Source organism: Gekko japonicus, unplaced genomic scaffold (assembly GCF_001447785.1).
Source record: "Gekko japonicus isolate JY-2015 unplaced genomic scaffold, Gekko_japonicus_V1.1 scaffold2015, whole genome shotgun sequence".
Lineage (NCBI taxonomy): Eukaryota > Metazoa > Chordata > Lepidosauria > Squamata > Gekkonidae > Gekko > Gekko japonicus.
This window is the reverse complement of record NW_015160281.1, coordinates 9,581-29,560: the sequence shown is the minus strand read 5'-3', so window position 1 is coordinate 29,560 and position 19,980 is coordinate 9,581. Positions and strand designations below refer to the sequence as shown.

At 51.6% G+C, this 19,980-nt stretch overlaps 1 protein-coding gene across 1 annotated transcript in view; it reads right to left on the bottom strand.

Annotated features, from left to right (window-relative positions):
* SYP (synaptophysin) overlaps positions 1-19,980 on the bottom strand; it is a gene marked incomplete at its 5' end in the record, with an annotated part of 33,975 nt that overhangs the window by 13,119 nt on the left and 876 nt on the right. Inside the window, 2 exons of the mRNA XM_015415422.1 lie at positions 367-565; positions 4,639-4,763. Of these exons, the coding sequence (XP_015270908.1) occupies positions 367-565; positions 4,639-4,763 (324 nt within the window). The remainder of the gene's footprint in view (positions 1-366; positions 566-4,638; positions 4,764-19,980) is intronic.

Genomic DNA, 19,980 nt, shown 5'->3' with positions numbered 1-19,980 from the left:
AAGAAGAAGAAGAAGAAGAAGAAGAAGAAGAAGAAGAAGAAGAAGAAGAAGAAGAAGAAGAAGAAGAAGAAGAAGAAGAAGAAGAAGAAGAAGAGGGATATTGGATTTATACCCCATCCTTCACTACCCGAAGGAGTCTTAGAGTGGCTTACAAACTCCTTTCCCTTCCCCTCCCCACGACAGACACCCCATGAGGTAGGTGGGGCTGAGAGAGCTCTTTCGAGGACTGCCCTTGAGAGAACAGCTCTGAGAGAACTTGTGACTGACCCAAGGTCACACCAGCAGCTGTATGTGGAGGAGTGGGGAAATCAGGATCTCCCAGATGAGACTCCGCGCTCACAACCACTACGCCAAAGTGGAACTCACAATCATGGGTCCCTTGTTGTTCTCCCTGTACTTGTCCTGCATGAAGATGTAGATGACCATCGCAGCCAGGGAGTAGAGGAAGGCGAAGACCGCGATGGTGACGAAGAACTCGGCGGAAGAGGAGTAGTCTCCGACCAAGAAGACCTTCTCCATCTCATGTCCTTTACAAGCTGGAGCATCAAAATACACCTGGTGGAGCCTGGAAGCAGAAGCAGAGAATGGACGAAGGTAGATCAGTCGCACCGAAAGGGTAGCTATTTCTCTAGGACAGGGGTTCCCAACGCGGTGCCCATATCGCCCACTGACATATGATTTTAGAAAGTGGGCAGGGCCAAGTGGGGCTTTCACCCAGCAAGACTTCTGATTGGCCACTGGAGATCACATTGGCTGTGGAGATTTTTAAAGATCTTGCCTTATCAGCAACTGCTAGTACAGCAGAAGGATCCTCACGATCAGGGGTCGTTTCGTAGAAAAAGAGCTAGGGGAACTCATTAGCATAACTCATTAGCATATGACACACCCCCTGACATCACCGGAAGTGTGTCATAAGGCCACACCCCCTGAATGCGCTCGCCCGCTTCGGGAGAGGGGATCAAAGTGTAATACAAGCCTCCTCCGAGACTTGATCACCCCAATCTCAACATCAGAAGAGCTTTGCTGGATCAGGCCAGTGGTCCATCCAGTCCAGCATCCTGTCTCACACACAGGGTTGCCAGCCTCCAGGTGGGGCCTGGAGACCTTCCACTTTTACAACTGATCTCCAGCTGACAGAGATCAGCTCCCCTGTAGAAAATGGTTGCTTTGAAGGGTGGACTCTTTGGCACTGTCATCTACCTGAGCTGATCTAGTAGCTTTGCCAGCTCTGGGTTGGGAAATGCCTGGAGATTTTGGGGGATGGAGCTTGAAGGCAGTGTGTGGGGAGGGGAGGCACTTCAGCGGGGTATAACGCCACAGAGCCCGCCTTCCAAAGTGGCCATTTTCTGCAGGTGAACGGACCTCTTTCACCTGGAGATCTGTCATAATCCCCGGGAATCTCCAGCCACCACCTGGGGGTTGACAACTCTACAACCTGGGCCCTAGCATGCTTGGGAACTTCAGTTCCCCCCCACATAATATTTGGCTGTGCAAAGATCAGGGACAGGTCGGAGGATATGAACCTCAGACGTGGGGGAATCGTGACGCTGTAGAGAGGACTGTGACTCCAGAGGAGAAGGCTGAAGAAATCCTTTGGTGGGAGACTGTGGTGGTGTCTTCGTGTCTAGTTTCCGGGGGAAACATGGCTGCTAATGGCACACGGTGCGGTGCTGGAGGAGAGTTCTGTGGATACCGTGGACCAGGGCTACTTTTGGGCAGGAACGCACAGGAACGGAGTTCCGGATGGCTTCCAAGTTGGCCACGCCCAGCAGGAACTTATTAGCATAATAGGCCACACCCAACAGCAGGAACTAATTGGGATTGGCTACATTAGGGGTGTGTGGCCTAACATGCAAAGGAGTTCCTGCTACAAAAAAGCCCTGGGTTTTGACAACAAACAAGGTAAACAGAATAAGAAGGGAAAGGTGGGTGTGGCTGGATGACCACACTTCTGGTAACATGGGGGTGCGGCCTAATGTGCTAATAAGCAGTGCTGTCAGGGGGTGTGGCCTAATATGCTAATGAATTTCTGCTGGGCTTTTTCTACAAAAAGAGCCCTGCCGTGGACCCCCCAAAAGGCAAATACGTACGTTCTAGATCCAATCAAGCCTAAATCCAGACGCTGAAATGACTAAACTGAGGCTGTTGTATTTTGGCCATGTGATCAGAAGACAAGAGTGACTGGAAAAGACAATCCTGCTAGGAAAAGTGGAAGGCCGCAGGGAACGAGGAAGACCCGGCATGAGAAAGATTGACTCTGTCCAGCGAGCCACCTAAGGGTGCCAACCTCCAGGTGGGGCCTGGGGATCCCCTGGAATTCCAGCTCCTCTCCAGAGAACAGAGATCAGTTCCCCTGGAAAAAATGGATGCTTTGGAGGGGGGGCTCTGTGGCATTATAGTGCCCCACTGAGGTCCAGGGATGCCAGCCTCCAGGTGGGGCCTGGGGATCCCCCGGAATTCCAGCTCCTCTCCAGACAACAGAGACCAGTTCCTCTGGAGAAAATGGATGCTTTTGGAGGGTGGACTCTGTGGCACCAGTGTTCCCTCTAAGCTGAGTTAGTGTGAGCTAACTCACCGTTTTTTAGCCTCCGGCTCACGCATTTTTGTCTTAGCTCAGGAGGGATGGCTCCAGAGCAAACTAATTTATGCAGTAGCCAAATGGCTCGCTCACAACTTTAATGCCAGTAGCTCACAAAGTAGAATTTTGGCTCACAAGACTCCACAGCTTAGAGGGAGCATTGTACAGTGGCACTGTGCCCCACTGAGGTCCCCGTCCTCCCCAGGCTCCACCCTCAAGTCTCCAGGAGTTTTCCAACCTGGATCGGGCAACCCTACCGCCCATCTCCCGCCGGTGGCCACAGAGGACCTGGCCACCCTAAAGCCACCTGAGCAAGGCTGTCCATGGGATGCTTTGGGGGTCATTCATTCACAGGGTCACCATAGATTAGAAGTGACTTCACGGCACTTCACACAAATACGTGCAACTTTATAAAGGGAGGGACCCACCAAGTCAGTCTTACTCCTATGAGAAGAAGAAGAGGAGAGATTGGATTTATACCCCGCCCTTCACTACCCGAAGGAGTCTCAGAGCGGTTTACAAAGTCCTTTCCCTTCCCCTCCCCACAACAGACACCCTGTGAGGTAAAAGAAAAAGATGAAGAAATTGGATTTATACCCCACCCTTCACTACCCGAAGGAGTCTCAGAGTGGCTGACAAACTCCTTTCCCTTCCCCTCCCCACAACAGGCACCCTATGAGGTAAAAGAAGAAGAGATTGGATTTATGCCCCGCCCTTCACTACCCGAAGGAGTCTCAGAGTGGCTGACAAACTCCTTTCCCTTCCCCTCCCCACAACAGGCACCCTATGAGGTAAAAGAAGAAGAGATTGGATTTATGCCCCGCCCTTCACTACCCGAAGGAGTCTCAGAGTGGCTGACAAACTCCTTTCCCTTCCCCTCCCCACAACAGGCACCCTGTGAGGTAGGTGGAGCCAAGAGAGCTCTTCTGAGGACTGCTTTTGAGAGAACAGCTCTGAGACAACTTGTGACTGATCCAAGGTCACACAGGCAGCTCCATGTGGAGAAGGAGTGGAGAATCAAACCAAGCTTTATGATGAAGTGAATCAACAGTATATTTTCAATACGTCACCAGGAGAAATGAATTGTTTATGTACACATCCTTGTTCAGAAGAAGATCATTGTCGAAACGACACACCATTCCGGAGACCACCGTCTACATTCACTATATATATTACTTATTTTCTGTTATTGTATATTATGATTTATGAATATAGTACCAAGTGCTAAGTTGTCACAGTTCCTTTTTCTTTTTTCATTGATCCAAGGTCACACCAGCAGCTGCATGTGGAGGAGTGGGGAATCAAACCTGGTTCTCCCAGATTAGAGTCCACGCTCTTAACCACTACGCCAAACTGGCTCTCAGCATTCTGTACCAATTAGAAGGAGAAGAAGAGATTGGATTTATACCCCACCGTTCACTATCCGAAGGAGTCTCAGAGCGGCTGACAATCTCCTTTCCGTTCCCCTCCCCACAATAGACACCCTGGGAGGTGGGTGGGGCTGAGACAGCTCTTTTGAGGACTGCTCTTGAGAGAACAGCTCTGAGAGAGCTTGTGACTGACCCAAGGTCACACCAGCAGCTGCATGTGGAGGAGGAGTGGAGAATCAAACCTGGTTCTCCCAGATTACAGTCCGTGCTTTTCACCACTACACCAGACTGGCCTTCAGAATAGCTGCCATCCTCTTTCCTGAACCATCTTACTCCCCCTCTCCCTGGGAGTTAATAAAGATTGTTCTTTTTACGTTTCCCTCAAGGATGTCGAACTTATTACATTCAGAATCCACTTTGACGAAGTCTGTCAGGTATAGGGTTGGGGGGTAGAGACCACACCGGTCGAACTTTACCTCATGCTGCCTCTATTTCAACATCATTTTAAACCCTGACCTTCACAGAGGGAAAGCTACATGACGTAAGGGAGAAAGTGAGATGTGAGGATCGGCCATACCCCTCTCGAAATGCTCCCTGGGACCCATTCCTGCCGGCCAATGTCTCCAGTCCTTGGGGGCTACCATCTTTCTGCCCACCGCGAGTTTTCCCCCAGCCAAGGGCCCAACTTACCGGAAGGGATAGGAGAACTCCACGTCTATACTGAGGTCACTCTCGCTCTTGTTGGCGCATTCGACGCTCAGGCGGAATTCTCCGGTGTAGCTGCCGCACGTCGCAAACGCGAAGATGGAAAAGAACTATAGGGAGAACGACAGAGAGACAGAACATGAGAATGTAGGTCACTTTGTTCACTCCTATTTTTAGACGGCAGGCATTTCCATGAAGGAAACTGTATAACGCTCTCTACATGGGGCTGCCTTTGTCGCAAATCCGGAAGCTGCAGCTGGTGCAGAATGCTGCACCCAGGCTGTTGATGGAACTTCCTAGGGGAGCACACATCCAGCCTGTGCTGAAAGCGCTGCACTGGCTGCCAATAGCATACCGGATTCGCTTCAAAGTGCTGGTTCTTACCTTTAAAGCCCTAGGTGGCCAGGGTCTGACATACCTACGGGACCGCCTCTCCCCATATGTTCCCCAATGAGCACTATGGTCCGGGACTAAACATCTCCTGGTGGTTCCAGGTCCCAAAGAGGCCAGACTAGCCGCGACTAGGGCTAGGGCTTTTTCGGTGGTGGCTCCTACCTGGTAGAATGAGCTCCCAGAGGAGATCCGGGCCCTGTGGGACCTTGCACAGTTCCACAGGGCCTGCAAGACAGAGCTCTTCCGCCAGGCATTTGAGTAGGAGCCGCCACGACTGTTACCATCTGTCTATGACTATTACTATCTGTCCTAGCCCTTTATTACCAACTCGCCATGAGCGCTAAAATGGTGGTACTGCGTGGAGCTGTGGCCACTAAGGATACCATCCTGATGACGTCATCTGTTCCCTTGTTAGATATTGTGGAGAGCACTTATGTTGTATTGAATGTTTTTAAAATGCAGTTTTAATGTTTTATGTATTGGGCATTGGCCCCATCTGTACGCCGCCCTGAGCCCGTTCGCGGTGAGGGCGGGTTATAAATTTAAATAAATAAATAATACAATAATATAAGCATTGAATGGACGTGGATGAGAAAATCGATAGAACACGTTTGGGACCTACATACATGGCGGGGTGCTGTGGCGCATGCTAAATAACGGGGTTTCAATCCGCTTCGGCCACTGTTTGCAAGTGGATTTTGCCATCTCACTCAGTAAAATCCAGTTCCAAAGTGGATTGAAAGTGAATTATTTAGTGTGTGTGAAAGCGCTCCGTAATAACATGCACTTTCTTACACACAAGAAACCTGACAGCATGTGAAGCTGATGTGAAATGGAGAGGGGTGGCGCTAGACGTGTACAGCTATACAGAAAACCCAAAAATGTTTCAACAAAGGGATTAGACTGACGAAATGAAATTCACGCATCCCATTCAGTCCGTAAAACGTAAATTGCAGGATCCTGAAACCTCAATTTGTCTCAGGACTGTGCAGAGAAGGGAAAGGGTATCTAACCAGGGTTGTCTGCTCCCGGTTGGGAAATACCTGGAGATCTGGGGGGTTGGAGCCTGAGGAAGACAGGGTTTGGGGAGGGGAGGGACTTCCGTGGGGTAGAATGCCATACAGTCAGGCCCATAGCCAGGATTTTGTGGCTTGTGGGGCCAATACTTTTCTGGTGGGGCTGAAGTTCTCAGTGCAGAAAGAAAAGCCATCTAGCCAATGGAAAGCCGTGACCAGGATAGATCTCTAAATTGCAAGCTGTCAACTGTATTAGATGACAGTCCTCAGCTGCTGCAAGTTAATCACTTCCGCCAGCCTAAGCAACAGTTCTGAGAACAAGCCGGCTGGTGGGGGCGATCACTTCTATAGGCAAGAAAGCTAACATTTGGGCAGAAAAACTCTCTTAAAGGAGACCCGTTTCTGGACACAGAGTCAGAAGGGATCCTAGAGGTCACCTACTCCAACCCCCTTGCTATGTGCAGGAACTACACATAGCAACTACAGCACCTCACTCTGCTTAAAGTGGCACACGCCTATTAAAGACATTCTAAAATGATTGAAAAAAGCCTTTACAGGAAAAATTCTTGTGGGGCTATGCCTTTAGAAAAGGGTTAACAAAAAGGGGGGGTACAGCTCATATAGTCACTCACAATTAAAGAATACCAAAAAAGCTGTAAATGATACAAAAGATGCTTATAATCTTACAAAATTACAGCATATATAATTCAATCTTTTCTTTTGTGCAATTCCAATTCCAGATGGACGAAATTCTCCGGAGTTAAACTTCCGTTTCGTAAGAAGCACTTCTTCCAAACATCAAAAAACCCCATTAATTGTCTCATCTCATTCCATGGGTGAATCCATTACAATTCATCAATTTCCTAAGGATAATACATATTCTTGCAAGATTGAGTCTTTCCAAATAAGGAGCGAACAAGTTCAGTATCAAGTTTAGAAGATTGAATTATATATGCTGTATATCTGCTCAGGCTCCACCCCCCCAAATCTCCAGGTATTTCCCAACCCAGAGACGGTAGCCATAGTTACGGGCTGCAACATTTCCAGTCAGCGAGTGTGACAGGATTTTGTATTCAAGAAAGACAAGTTTCACTGAGGTTCGTGTGTTTTATCTGAGATGTACGGCTTCAGACCAGGGCTATTTTTGGGCAGGAACGCACAGGAACGGAGTTCCGTCTGGCTCCCAAGTTGGCCACGCCCAGCAGGAACTCATTAGCATAATAGGCCACACCCAACAGCAGAAACTCATTAGGATTGGCTACATTAGGGGTGTGTGGCCTAACATGCAAAGGAGTCCCTGCTACAAAAAAAGCCCTGGGTAAACAGAAGAAGAAGCAAAAGGTGGTTGTGGCTGGATGACCACACTTCTGGCAACACGGGGGTGCGGCCTAATGTGCTAATGAGCTGTGCTGTCAGGGGTGTGGCCCAATATGCTAATGACTTCCTGTTGTTGGGTGTGGCCTATTATGCTAATGAGTTCCTGCTGGGCTTTTTCTACAAAAAGAGCCCTGCTTCAGACCATAGCTCAAGCATGGAGGGAGTCGGTATAGAGTTGCCAACCCTAGGCTGCAAGATTCCTGGAGATTTGGGGGAGGAGACTGGGGAGGGTGGGGTCTGAGGAGGAGCAGGGTATAATGCACCCTCCAAAGCAGCCATTTTCTCCAGGGGGACTCACCTTGGTCATCTGGAGATTGGGTGAGATTCTGGGAGATCTCTGGGCCCTACCTGGAGGATGGCAACCTTACGTTTACTGGACCCCCGGGAAACCAAGAGGCTCAAACTAGAAAAGGAGGAGGAGGAGGAGATCTATACCCCGCCCTTCATTACCTGAAGGAGTCTCAGAGCACCTTACAATCTCCTTTCCCTTCCCCTCCCCACCACAGCCACCGTGTGAGGCAGGTGGGCCTGAGGGAGCTCTTCCGCGGACTGCTCTTGAGAGAAGAGCTCTGAGAGAACTTGTGACTGACCCAAGGTCACACCAGCAGCTGCATGTGGAGCAGTGGGGAATCAAACCCGGCCCGTGCTCTTAACCACTACACCAAACTAGGCATGAAAATGATGGGTCCACTTATGATACTTCAGAAATGAAACCATTTTATCTTCTTTACGTATTTATTATACGTATTTATTATGGAGAGCCAGTTTGGTGTCGTGGTGAAGTATGCGGACTCTAATCTGGGAGAACCGGGTTTGATTCCCCACTCCTCCACTTGCACCTGCTGGATGACGCAAGCCGTAGTTCTGATAAGAGCTGTTCTCGAAAAAGAGCAGTTTCTGTCAAGAGCTCTCTCAGGCCCCACCTACCTCCCAGGGTGTCTGTTGTGGGGAGGGGGAAGGAAATGAGTTTGTCAGCCACTCTGAGACTCCTTTGGGTTGTAAAGGGCGGGGTAGAAATCCAATCTCTTCTTCTCTTCTTATTATTATGATATTGTCTGTGAGGGGTTGGCTTGGGGGGGGCAGTTGTTATAAATTTATATTGGGCCCAGAGCAGTGTTGTGTAGGCTTCCTGTGTCGGGTGGGTAAACACCTGCTCCCACCCTTATTTTCCGGCCTCTGAAGAACCAAGGAGTGTGAGGGGAAAAATGGCCTCCACATAGTAACACTAAGATTTTCCCCTAATATCTATGGTAAAGACCACAGAGACTAGGGGAGGCAGCCTAGAGTATCACCAAGGCCTAGCGTGTCACCTGGAAGTGACATCACGTGCTAACCCAAACTCTCACAACATTTGCCCAGGCAGTGTTGAAAACCTTAGTGATATCTAGGCAAAAGAAGAAGAAGAGGAAGAGGAGGAGGAGATTGGATTTATACCCCGCCCTTCACTCGGAGTCTCAGAGTGGATTACAATCTCCTTTCCCTTCCCCTCCCCACAACAAACACCCTGTGAGGTAGGCGGGGCTGAGAGAGCTCTCTCGAGGACTGCCCGTGAGAGAACAGCTCTGACAGAACTACGGCTTGCCCAAGGTCATCCAGCAGCTGCAAGTGGAGGAGTGGGGAATCAAACTCGGTTCTCCCAGATTAGAGTCCGCGCACTTAACCACGACACCAAACTGGATCTCAGTTAACCTGGAGAAAATGCCCGCTTTGGAAGGTGGACTCTATGGCATTACAGACCCTCCCCTCCCCAAACCCCGCCTTCCTCAGGCTCCACCCCCAAAACCTCCAGGTATTTCCTCCCAACCTGGAGCTGGCAACGCTCTACTGAGTCTGCAATGGAGGAGGTCGGCATTACATCCCCGCGGGCTTTTTTTGTAGAAAAAGCCCAGCAGGAACTCATTAGCATAACTGGCCACACCCAACAGCAGAAACGTATTATCTTATTAGGCCACACCCCTGACAGCACAGGTCATTCACATATGAGGCCACACCCCTGTGTTACCAGAAGTGTGCTCAACCAGCCACACCCACCTTTTGCTTCTTATTCTGTTTACCTTGTTTGTTGTCAAAACCCAGGGCCTTTTTTTGTAGCAGGGACTCCTTTGCATGTTAGGCCACACACCCCTAGTGTAGCCAATCCTAATGAGTTCCTGCTGTTGGGTGTGGCCTGTTATGCTAATGAGTTCCTGCTGGGCGTGGCCAACTCGGGAGCCGGACGGAACTCCATTCCTGTGCGTTCCTGCCCAAAAATAGCCCTGCATCCCGCTGACCTTGGCCCCTGGGCGCCTCCTCAAAACCTCCAGTAATTTCCCAACCTGGAGTCGGCAACACTAATTTCGGCCAGCAGGGGGCACTGCCGGGAGGACCCAACAGATGGGTCTCCTTCCTCCCAGCGGCTGCAATCTTCTGGTGCCGCTGAGCATTAATCCCTGCCGAGGGGGGCGGGGTGGGGGACTTTACTTCACGGGCATCATGGATCAGCCGAGAAACACCACTGTGCTGCGCGGTGGCGGGTATTTTTAGCCCAGAGCGTGAGCTCAGTGCAGAGACAAGAGAAAAAGGGAGGGGGGGGCCTGCTTCTCCCTTCTTTAATCCCCCCCCTCCAGCGGCTGAGCAGGGACCAGATATTAACCCAGCCTGACCCACTTTGCTGTCTGCCACCCGCCCCGCCTGCGTCAGTTCCCTTCGATCCCTGAGCTCTCTTCAGGGCCCGGGACAAAGCACCGGGGAGCCAGAAGCCACGGGACGTTCCTAAGTACCTTTCTGCTTCAATGGCCGGCAAGACACACAATACCTTTTTTTTTTAAGTAGGTCATGATAGATATTATCGTGAGCTGCTTGAAGGAGTCTGATTAAGAGGCCAGGAAATATTGTAAAGGTAATGGATGAGTGGGGAGGGCCTGCGGCTCAGAGGTAGAGCCTCTGCTTGGCATGCAGAAGGTCCCAGGTTCGATCCCCGGCATCTCCAGTTAGAAGGACCAGGCAGGAGGTGATGGGAAAGACCTTGACCTGAGACCCTGGCTCAGTGGCAGAGCCTCTGCTTGGCATGCAGAAGGTCCCAGGTTCGATCCCCGGCATCTCCAGTTAGAAGGACCAGGCAGGAGGTGATGGGAAAGACCTTGACCTGAGACCCTGGCTCAGTGGCAGAGCCTCTGCTTGGCATGCAGAAGGTCCCAGGTTCGATCCCCGGCATCTCCAGTTAGAAGGACCAGGCAGGAGGTGATGGGAAAGACCTTGACCTGAGACCCTGGCTCAGTGGCAGAGCCTCTGCTTGGCATGCAGAAGGTCCCAGGTTCGATCCCCGGCATCTCCAGTTAGAAGGACCAGGCAGGAGGTGATGGGAAAGACCTTGACCTGAGACCCTGGCTCAGTGGCAGAGCCTCTGCTTGGCATGCAGAAGGTCCCAGGTTCGATCCCCGGCATCTCCAGTTAGAAGGACCAGGCAGGAGGTGATGGGAAAGACCTTGACCTGAGACCCTGGCTCAGTGGCAGAGCCTCTGCTTGGCATGCAGAAGGTCCCAGGTTCGATCCCCGGCATCTCCAGTTAGAAGGACCAGGCAGGAGGTGATGGGAAAGACCTTGACCTGAGACCCTGGCTCAGTGGCAGAGCCTCTGCTTGGCATGCAGAAGGTCCCAGGTTCGATCCCCGGCATCTCCAGTTAGAAGGACCAGGCAGGAGGTGATGGGAAAGACCTTGACCTGAGACCCTGGCTCAGTGGCAGAGCCTCTGCTTGGCATGCAGAAGGTCCCAGGTTCGATCCCCGGCATCTCCAGTTAGAAGGACCAGGCAGGAGGTGATGGGAAAGACCTTGACCTGAGACCCTGGCTCAGTGGCAGAGCCTCTGCTTGGCATGCAGAAGGTCCCAGGTTCGATCCCCGGCATCTCCAGTTAGAAGGACCAGGCAGGAGGTGATGGGAAAGACCTTGACCTGAGACCCTGGCTCAGTGGCAGAGCCTCTGCTTGGCATGCAGAAGGTCCCAGATTCGATCCCTCGGCATCTCCAGGAGGAGAAGGAGGAGATTGGATTAATACCCCGCCCTTCACTCAGAGTCTCAGAGCCGCTTACAAACTTTCTCCCCTTCCCCTCCCCATGACAGACACCCTGTGAGGTAGGCGGAGCCGAGAGAGCTCTTTTGAGGACTGCTCGTGAGAGAACAGCTTAGAGAACTTGTGACTGACCCAAGGTCACACCAGCAGCTGCATGTGGAGGAGTGGGGAATCAAACCCGGTTCTCTCAGATTAGAGTCCGCGCACTTAACCACTACACCAAACTGGTTTACAGAGGTTGGGATTCTGCGGCGGCCTACGCAGAGCTGCAGTCTTTTCAAAATACCAGGGCCGCAGTACCTCTAGACTAGCAATTGCAAAACACAGAAGAAAAAATGGATTAAGAATCACTGGTCAACGGGACATATAAAGGGATTTAGGGTTTATCCAAAGCCTCAGGCGCAAGGATATGCACATATGAAAGAATGAATGCGGGAAAGTGGTGGAATTGTGTGGGTGAGTCCAGGTGTGACCCAGATTGCATGGGGAAGGAAGGTTAAAAGTAGGTCTGGACTTTTGACTTGCTCCAAGAGGAGAAGGTGGTTCTGTTAGCAAGGAAAGTCAAGATTGGTATCGATAGGGTTGTCATCCCCCCGACGTGGGTGGGTTTCCCCCCCCCCGATTTCAGGGCCCCCAATCTACTGCTGGTCAGGTGGCTGGCAGGGGAGCCTTGCCCCCGAAGAGCCCTGCCACACCTCTGCGGTGACCACAGAACTCTGGGCCAAAGTTGGTTAGTCTTTAAGGTTCTCCTGGACTCTTGCCAGGGTTGCCAGCCTCCAGGTAGTGCCTGGAGAGCTCCTGCTATTACAACTCATCTCCAGGTGTCAGAGATTAGTCCCTCTTGAATGAACAAATATATACAGATGTGTGCCAGATGCCCACAGAACAATACAACAACGAATGGGACTAGATTAAAGCTGATGATGCCGCTGAAGTAAAATGGAGGGAGGGGAGAGAGGGGGAGAGAGAGAGAGGAAGGAAGGAAGGAAGGAAGGAAAGAAAGAATGAAAGAGGTGGGGGGGGAGAGAGCAAGACCAAGAAGGCAAATAGATGGGGAGGGAGGAGAAGGAAGGAAGAGAGAGCGAAAGAAAGAAAGAAAGCAAATAGATGGGGGGAGGGTTTGCTAATGGTATTTATTTAAGAGAGAGAAAGAGAGAGATATGGAAAGAAAGAATGAAAGAGGTGGGGGGGGAGAGAGCAAGACCAAGAAGGCAAATAGATGGGGAGGGAGGAGAAGGAAGGAAGAGAGAGCGAAAGAAGGAAAGAAAGCAAATAGATGGGGGGAGGGTTTGCTAATGGTATTTATTTAAGAGAGAGAAAGAGAGAGATGTGGAAAGAAAGAATGAAAGAGGTGGGGGGGAGAGAGCGAGGAAGGAAGGAAGGAAAAGAGAAGAGGGAGGAGGGGGAAGGAAGGAAGGAAGGAAAGAAGGAAGGAAGAGGGAGGAGGGGAAGGAAGGAAGGAAAAGAGAAGAGGGAGGAGGGGGAAGGAAGGAAGGAAGGAAAGAAGGAAGAAAGGAAGGAAGGAAGGAAGGAAGGAAGAAGGGAGGGGAGAGGGAGAGGGAGAGGGAGGGAGAGAGCAAGAAAGAAGGAAGGGAGCGAGGAAGGAAGGAAGGAGGGAGGGGGGAGAGGGAGAGAGAAAGAAAGGAGGGAAGGAGGAAGGAAAGAGCTAGAAAGAATGAAGGGAGGGAGGGGGGGAGGGAGGAAGGAAGGAAAACAGATTATCCATTCACTGCCATGACTTTCGTGCACAGGACACTCCTTTATTATTCCTCTCTACTCACCCAGTAGTTTGAACAACGACATGATGGACAAAGGCCAACCGATAAATTAATAATATGCATTCAGCAATCTTGATAGCGTTTGCTAGCACGGCTCCACGTTTGGAGGATAAGGGAGCCTATTCCTTCCAATGATGAAGTGGCTCAAAAGACCGTTTTGGGGGAAATCACCTGGAACGGTTTCAGAACATGCAGGTAGAATGTTCTGGTTTTCCAATTTCCCCAGGATTCGGATGTTCGGGTCAGTGGAGGTGAGAAGGAAACCTAGGCGTGCCATCAGTTCATCTCCAGACTACAGAGGTCAGTTTCCCTGGAGAGAATGGCTCCTTTGGAGGGGGGGGGCTCTGTGGCCTTGTGCCCCACTGAGGTCCAGGGATGCCAGCCTCCAGGTGGGGCCTGGGGATCCCCCAGAATTCCAGCTCATCTCCAGACTGCAGAGATCAGTTTCCCCTGGAGAGAATGGATGCTTTGGAGGGGGGACTCTGTGGCCTTGTGCCCCACTGAGGTCCAGGGATGCCAGCCTCCAGGTGGGGCCTGGGGATCCCCCAGAATTCCAGCTCATCTCCAGACTGCAGAGATCAGTTTCCCCTGGAGAGAATGGATGCTTTGGAGGGGGGACTCTGTGGCCTTGTGCCCCACTGAGGTTCTGGGATGCCAGCCTCCAGGTGGGGCCTGGGGATCCCCCAGAATTCCAGCTCATCTCCAGACTGCAGAGATCAGTTTCCCCTGGAGAGAATGGATGCTTTGGAGGGGGGACTCTGTGGCCTTGTGCCCCACTGATGTCCCTGCCCTCCCCAAGTTCCACCCCCAAATCTCCAAGAGTTCCTCAACCCGGATCTGGCAGCCCTACTCTGCCATCCCCCACCAGTGCCTGGGGAGGGGGGGGGGCTGGCAACCCTAGATTCCCATATTACGAACACACACTCAGAGATTTCTCAAGTTCTGTTTGTTTTTCTGAGGTTTTCTACACTTTCCAGCCCTCTGTTTGTCTGCCTCTGGGTTTCACCTGTTGTTGTTTTTTTAAAGGGCTGTGGATTTTAAAGGTTCGGTCTTGTTTTCTTTGGTGAGCCACCCTGAACAGGTCTCGGAGGAAGCCGGATAAGGAGGCTTTCGGGAAATAAATCACAAATAGGTTGCTGGAGGAGGGACTTTGGCAACAGAAATGACAGATGTGCATGCTTAGCAATCACACACACACCCCACAAACAATGCCGGCTGCCCACCTCTGTGTTTTTACAACCACTGCACAAAAAGCCATGCCTTTATCCTTCAGTTTATCCCCTGATTTCTCCAAGCAACAAAACTCAAACAATAAAACTCTGCTTCGGAGATGGGAGGAGGAGGAGAAGGAGAGATTGGATTTATACCCTGCCCTTCACTACCCGAAGGAGTCTCAAAGCGGCTTACAAACTCCTTCCCCTTCCCACAACAGACACCCTGTGAGGGAGGTGGGGCTGAGAGAGCTCTTTCGAGGACTGCCCTTGAGAGAACAGCTCTGCGAGAACTTGTGACTGACCCAAGGTCACACCAGCAGCTGCATGAGGAGGAATGGAATCAAACCCAGTTCTCCCAGATTAGGGTCCACACTATTAACCACTACATCAAACTGGCTCTCCAGGTAATCGGAGAAGAAGAGATTGGATTTATACCCTTGTCCTTAACTATCTGAAAGAGTCTCAGAGCGGCTTACAATCTCCTTCCCCTTCCCCTCCCCACAACAGACACCTTGTGAGGGAGGTGGGGATGAGAGAGCTCTCTTGAGAACTACCCTTGAGAGGACAGCTCTGAGAGAACTTGTGACTGAGCCAAGGTCACACCAGCAGCTGCACGTGGAGGAGTGCAGAATCAAATCCAGTTCTCCCAGATTAGAGTCCACACTTTTAACCACTACATCAAGAAGAAGAAGAGATTGGATTTATATTCCACCCTTCAGTACCTGAGGGAGTCTCAGAGTGGCTAACAATCTCCTTTTCCTTCCCCTCCCCACAACAGACACCCTGTGAGGTAAAAGAAGAAGAAGAAGAGATTGGATTTATACCCCACCCTTCACTACGCAACGGTGTCTCAGAGCGGCTCACAATCTCCTTTCCCTTCCCCTCCCCACAACAGACACCCTGTGAGGCAGGTGGGGCTGAGAGAGCTCTGAGAGAACTGGGACTGACCCAAGGTCACCCAGCTGGCTGCATGTGGAGGAGGAGTGGGGAATCAAACCTGGTCCTCCAGATTAGAGTCGGCTGCTCTTAACCACTATGCCAAACTGGCTCTCCAAGTAACTTTTGGGGCAACTTTGCAAGGTGAATGGCCTCCAGATAAGGCTGCCAACCCCAGGATCGAAAATACCTGGAGTTCTGAGGGCGGCGCCTGAGAGAGTGGTGCTTAGGGAGGAGGACACACCTCTGTAGGGTGTAAGGCCAGGCAGTCCCCCTTCCAAAGCAGCTGTTTTCTCCAGGAGGAGTGGAGAAAATATTTTAAACAAACAAAGAAATAAGTGATTTATGCAGTCTGGAGAGCAGCGGAAATTCTGGGTGATCTCCAGCCCGTACCTGGAGGTTGCCAGCCTAAGGCTGGGAGGGCAAAGTTTGGGGAGGGGAGGGGCCTCAGCAGGGCAGAATACCTCAGACTCCCCCCCCTGCTCCAAAGCAGCCATTTTCTCCAGGGGGAACTGATCCCTGTAGCCTGGGGATGAGCTGGAATTCCAGGTCTCCAGGCCACACCTGGAGATTGGCAACCCAAACTCAACCGGCTGTGGCTTCAAATTGCTGCAGGATCCCCCCCCCCTTTCCTGGGAAGGTGCGTCGGGACCTGACGTCACAGGGTCATTTAAAGAGCAGCTGTGCTGCTCTCCAAAACATCTGTCTTCCTCCTCCGCAATGTACATCCTTGTTAATCCCTACGGAGGGAGTGAGCTCCCGTCTCTAGTTCCAGCTCCTGCCAACCTAGCAGTTCGAAAGCAAGAAATTGCAAGTAGATAAATAGGTACCACTTCGGTGGGAAGGTAACAGTGTTCCGTGCGCCTCGGCGTTTAGTCATGCCGGCCACATGACCACGGAAACGTCTTCGGACAGCGCTGGCTCTTCGGCTTGGAAACGGAGATGAGCACCGCAACCTTAGAGTCGGACTCGACTGGCTTTCAAGCAAGGGAACCTTTACCTTTTACCTATGTTTAGTTTAGTTAAGTATGTTTAGGAGCTGCGGTGGCTCAAGTGGTTAAGACGCTGAACTGCAGGCTGCGGAAGGTCGGTAGTTTAGCAGTTCGAGACCCGGGTGCCACATGACGGAGTGAGCTCCCGTCTCTAGTTCCAGCTCCTGCCAACCTAGCAGTTCGAAAGCAAGAAATTGCAAGTAGAAATTGCGTCTCGGTGTTGAGTCATGCCGGTCACATGACCACGGAAACGTCTTCGGACAGCGCTGGCTCTTCGGCTTTGAAACGGAGATGAGCACCGCAACCCTAGAGTTGGACTCGACTGGCTTTTGAGCAAGGGAAACCTTCACCTTTACCTAATCCCTATAGCCTAGAGTTGCCAACCTCCAGGTACCTCCTGGAGAGACCCTGCTTTTACAGACAATCAAGATCAGTTCCCACGGAGAAAATGACAGCTTTGGAGGGGTGGACTCTGCGGCATCGTACCCTGCGGAGATCCCTCCCCTCCCCAAACCCCTCCCCAAACTCCCCTCCCCAAGGTTCATCTCCCAAAATTTCTAGGTATTTTCCAACCCAGAGCCGCCAACCATACTGTAGTCCCCAGATCAACTCCGTGACTCCTCTCTCTTCCTGCCGCAGGAGGTCCTCGCAACCAGTGACCTGTTCCCGAGTCACTAGCCAGTGTTCCCTCTAAGCTGAGCCAGCTCACCGTTTTCTAGCCTCCGGCTCGCAGATTTTTGTCCTGGCTCAGAAAGGATGGGCTCCAGAGCAAATGAATTTATGCAGCAGCCAAATCACCCGCTCACAACTTTAAGGCCAGTAAGCTCACAAAGTAAAATTTTTGCTCACAGGACTCCACAGCTTAGAGGGAGCATTGGTCGCTACCCCCGATTTGCTTCCCTTTGAACTCCCAGGTGTGAGAGCCAGTTTGGTGTAGTGGTTAAGAGCGTGGACTCTAATCTGGGAGAACCGGGTTTGAGTCCCCTCCACGTGCAGCTGCCGGTGTGACCTTGGGTCAGTCACAAGTTCTCTCAGAGATGTTCTCTCACGGGCAGTACCCAAGAGAGCTCTCTCAGCCCCACCTACCTCGCGGGATGTCTGTTGTGGGGAGGGGAAGACATTGTAAGCCGCTCTGAGACTCCTTCGGGAAGGGAAGGGCACAAATCCAACCTCTTCTTCTTCGTCCTTGTGGGAATGGCTTTCTCCGTAACAAGCAGGGGTAGGCCGTCCCTCTTAGAGTGATTGGGATGACTGCTATGAAAGCGCAATACATCTCAGGGGCGATTCTCCCGTTTCAGAGCCCGCGTAATGGACGTATGGCTGTCATACGGGAAATGCCAGGCAATTTGGGGGTGGAGCCTGGAGTGGGCGGGGTTTGGACGCACAGGGAGGGGAGGCACCCCAGTGGGTTATACTGACGTAGAGTCCCCCCTCCAGGGTGTTTTCTCCAGGGGAACCAACCTCTAGTCTGGAAGACATTTATGATTCTGGGAGGTCTCCAGGCCCCGTCTGGAAGTTGGGAACCAGGCTGCCACAAGGGCTTTGGCTCACTTGCACGCCTAGAGCTCTGTGCTGGGAACGATTCCCGGATGCACGAAGGCCTCAATTCACAGATGCATGGGGGAAATTACGTGTAGCCAGGGGTCATTTCGTAGAAAAAGAGGTGCAGGAGCTCATTAGCTTAACTCATTAGCATAACTTATTTGCATATGCCACACCCCCTGACATCACCGGAAGTGTGTCAGAAGGCGACACCCACCGCTCAGGCTCCACTGGACTGTTTTGGATTGCTAGCTACTGGGGGGGGGGGAACGTGCAGATCTGTCCTCGCAGAGGAGGGAGGGCTTGTACCTGAATAAAACTTGGCCTTAAAAGTGCCACTGGACTGCTTTGGACTGGGGGGGGGGGCAGTGGGGGGCTCTGCACCTTCCCTGGCTGCTTCTTGCTCTGACTGAGGGCTGCTGGGAGCAGGGGGTGGGGCTTATTGCATGTGCCCGCCCCCTGGGCTCTTTACTGCCGGAGATGACCCCTGCATGTAGCCATTGGTACCACTGGATTCAAACTGTGTTCTACTGCAGACTAAACATGGCTGCCCTCTGGAAGTTTCTCCACTGGTACATGTCTCGGTTCAGGGGAACAGAGCAGAAAGGAAAGCTGCAGTCCCCACTGTCCTGATCCAAACTGGGGGCCCGCGTGCTTGAGAAAAGACCCACCTCTCTGCCACCAGACTTTTGTAATGTGCAAATCGGCTCTCCAATGATCTACAGTACCGGGAACGGGACAGCTGTCTCCCTCTGGACCGGACGTGGCCTGCTGGGCATTTTGACGCACACCATGGTGGCCTTAACGAATTAATTTATTTAAAATGTTCATTAGCCGCCATTCTACCTTGCGGGATTTGAGGCAGCTTGCTACGTCACTAAAGCAACCATCATAATCGGCGTTGCAACCTCTTGGAGGGCTGTGGGCAGGGGTCATTTCCTGTGGGAGCGCACAGGAGTGGAGCTCCGGCAGTAAGGAGCCCAGGGGGCGGGCACATGCAACAAGCCCCACCCCCTGCTCCCAGCAGCCCTCAGTCAGAGCAAGAAGCAGCCAGGTAAGTTGCAGAGCCCCCCCCCCCGGCCCGCCTTCAGGTACAAGCTCTCCCTCCTCTGCGAGGACAGATCTACACGTTCCCCCCCCCCCATAGGTAGCAATCCAAAAGAGTCCAGTGGAGCCTGAGCGGTGGGTGTTGCCTTCTGACACACTTCCGGTGATGTCAGGGGGTGTGGCATTTGCAAATAAGTTATGCTAATAATTTATGCTAATGAGCTCCTGCACCTCTTTTTCTATGAAATGACCCCTGGCTGTGGGGATATCCCTGTATTACAACCAATGTTCCCTCTAAGCTGTGGAGTCTTGTGAGCAAGAATTCTACTTTGTGAGCTACTGGCATTAAAGCTGTGAGCGAGCGGTTTGGCTGCTGCATAAATTAGTTGGCTCTGGAGCCGCATCCTTCCTGAGCTTAGGCAAAAATGTGTGAGCCGGAGGCTAAAAAACTGTGAGCTAGCTCACACTTACTCAGCTTAGAGGGAACACTGATTACAACTGATCTCCAGCTGACAGGGTTCAGTCCCCCTGCGGGAAACGGCAGGTTTGGCCAGTGGACTCTATGGCATTGTACCCTGCCAGTGTCCTCCCAAAACTCCACTGTCCCGAGGCTCCACCCCCAAAAAACCTTTAGGTCTCTCTGTAAAAATGCATAAAAGACCATCGGGTGGCCGGTCCGACTCCAAACCGGAAGATTTTGATCAGGCGATATTATTTGTTAGCACCTTTTAATGTTGTGATTGGGGGGTACAAATGTAATAAATAAAATAAAAATAAAATAAATCGTTTTAAAATCACAACTTGGAACTGCCAGGAAACTTAACCAAATGCAGTCCTGTCTTCAACTGCTTCCTAAAGATGGAAGAAGAAGAAGAAGAAGAAGAAGAAGAAGAAGAAGAAGAAGAAGAAGAAGAAGAAGAAGAAGAAGAAGAAGAAGAAGAAGAAGAAGAAGAAGAAGAGGAGGAGGAGGAGGAGGAGGAGGAG